General features: G+C 37.6%; 1 protein-coding gene across 1 annotated transcript in view; it reads right to left on the minus strand.

Annotated features, from left to right (window-relative positions):
* Positions 1-663: 663 nt before the first annotated feature.
* The window catches only part of LOC144969293 (uncharacterized), an 8,849-nt gene continuing 8,110 nt past the window's right edge, over positions 664-1,402 (minus strand). Inside the window, exon 6 of the mRNA XM_078908402.1 lies at positions 664-1,402. This exon is cut by the window's right edge and continues 282 nt beyond it. Within this exon, the coding sequence (XP_078764528.1) occupies positions 807-1,402 (596 nt within the window). The 3' untranslated portion in view covers positions 664-806.

Raw genomic sequence — 1,402 nt, forward strand, 5'->3', positions numbered from 1 at the left:
TCCCCCACCCCTAACATGCGAAAATTGTATTTAAAATTGTCTCAAACTGATATATTTCTGACATGAGAACACTTTTTGGCATTTAGATGACCCCGACATATTGCTGGAGTGACGAGGAGGAGCACATGTTATGACTTTTCTATTCAACGCCATCCATATATTATGTGTTTACATCAATGATGTGCATAATTGGATTGGTCAAAACCTACAAAACAAACGAGGGCTGTACAAAAAAAAAAAACAGATGAAAATGTTTATAACTCAAGAAGTTATGAACATTTTTTTAATCTGTAAACGACATTACTGCCCCACCGGCTTTTTTTTTTTTTTTACAGCAAACATGACTAGAGAGGATTCAAAAGTATAATTAGGAAGTTTTGCCTCATCTTCCTTGATCAGACGAAGGGTGTGATGAACTCACTTCTCACGGGCATATATTCTATAATGTGTCGATGGCAAAAACACATCAATATGGTGGGTAACCCATTAGAAAAGTTTGATAATGTGACTCTCTTGATTGAAGCAAAATTGTTGATTCTGTAACTGTTTTCAACTCACTTCTTGTGTAACCCTCGTAGTATTAATTGTTTTATGTGAATACATTTCATGATTTTTGCACTCACATTTCATTCTCAGACACTCTAGCGTGATTCAGCTTTCTGAACCTCTTGATGTCCATCTTGCTAGGAGGGATAACCGCTTTGGACTCAGCGGTCAATTTAACGATCTTAGTGTTTGGCATTTGTAGCTCTTCGACGTCGTCCCACCTGAATACTTGAGGATCATTTTTGACCGTCTCGCTTCCACTAGAGAGGTCGAATTCTCTTTCTTGCCGAGGATTTTTTATTGCCGATTCTCTTTGTTTTGTGGTATTTTTTGTTTTTGTGTAATCCAGAATCTACTTTCGATTTTATATCGGATCTCATCCAGTTATTGTATTTCACTGGCTGCGGCAAAGTCTTTTTCTCCGTCGGTGTATTTACTGAGCTTGAATAGTCTCTTGGAGTCTTTACATTGTTTAGTTTCTCGAGTATCGGGAGATCGGACGTGTTTAAAGAAATGATATCGTTGTTTTTCGGTAGTTTCCAATTTGCACATAAGACATTTCTTCGGGTCCCATAATTATCCTCATTTTCTTCGCCGTGCTCGTAGATTTTATAACTTATTTCTGTAAAGTGTTCGAGATAGTTGTCCCCATTGTCCCTTGTAAATTTTCTTCTGTAGCTTGAGTCATGATCGCCGTCGGAGCTAAAATTATAAACGATATTATTCTTTTCATCATATGGCATGTGCAATGACATTCTGTCCAGATCGTCCTCGCTATGGTTTACTTGTGGATGATCTGGTTGTAAATCATTGTGATCTTCTTCTATTTCCCTTCCGCCGAAAATGTGTTGAAAAG

The sequence above is a fragment of the Berghia stephanieae genome, chromosome 3 (assembly GCF_034508935.2).
Source record: "Berghia stephanieae isolate SIO BIC M18660-M18661 chromosome 3, UCSD_Bste_1.3, whole genome shotgun sequence".
In the NCBI taxonomy this organism is placed as follows: domain Eukaryota; kingdom Metazoa; phylum Mollusca; class Gastropoda; order Nudibranchia; family Aeolidiidae; genus Berghia; species Berghia stephanieae.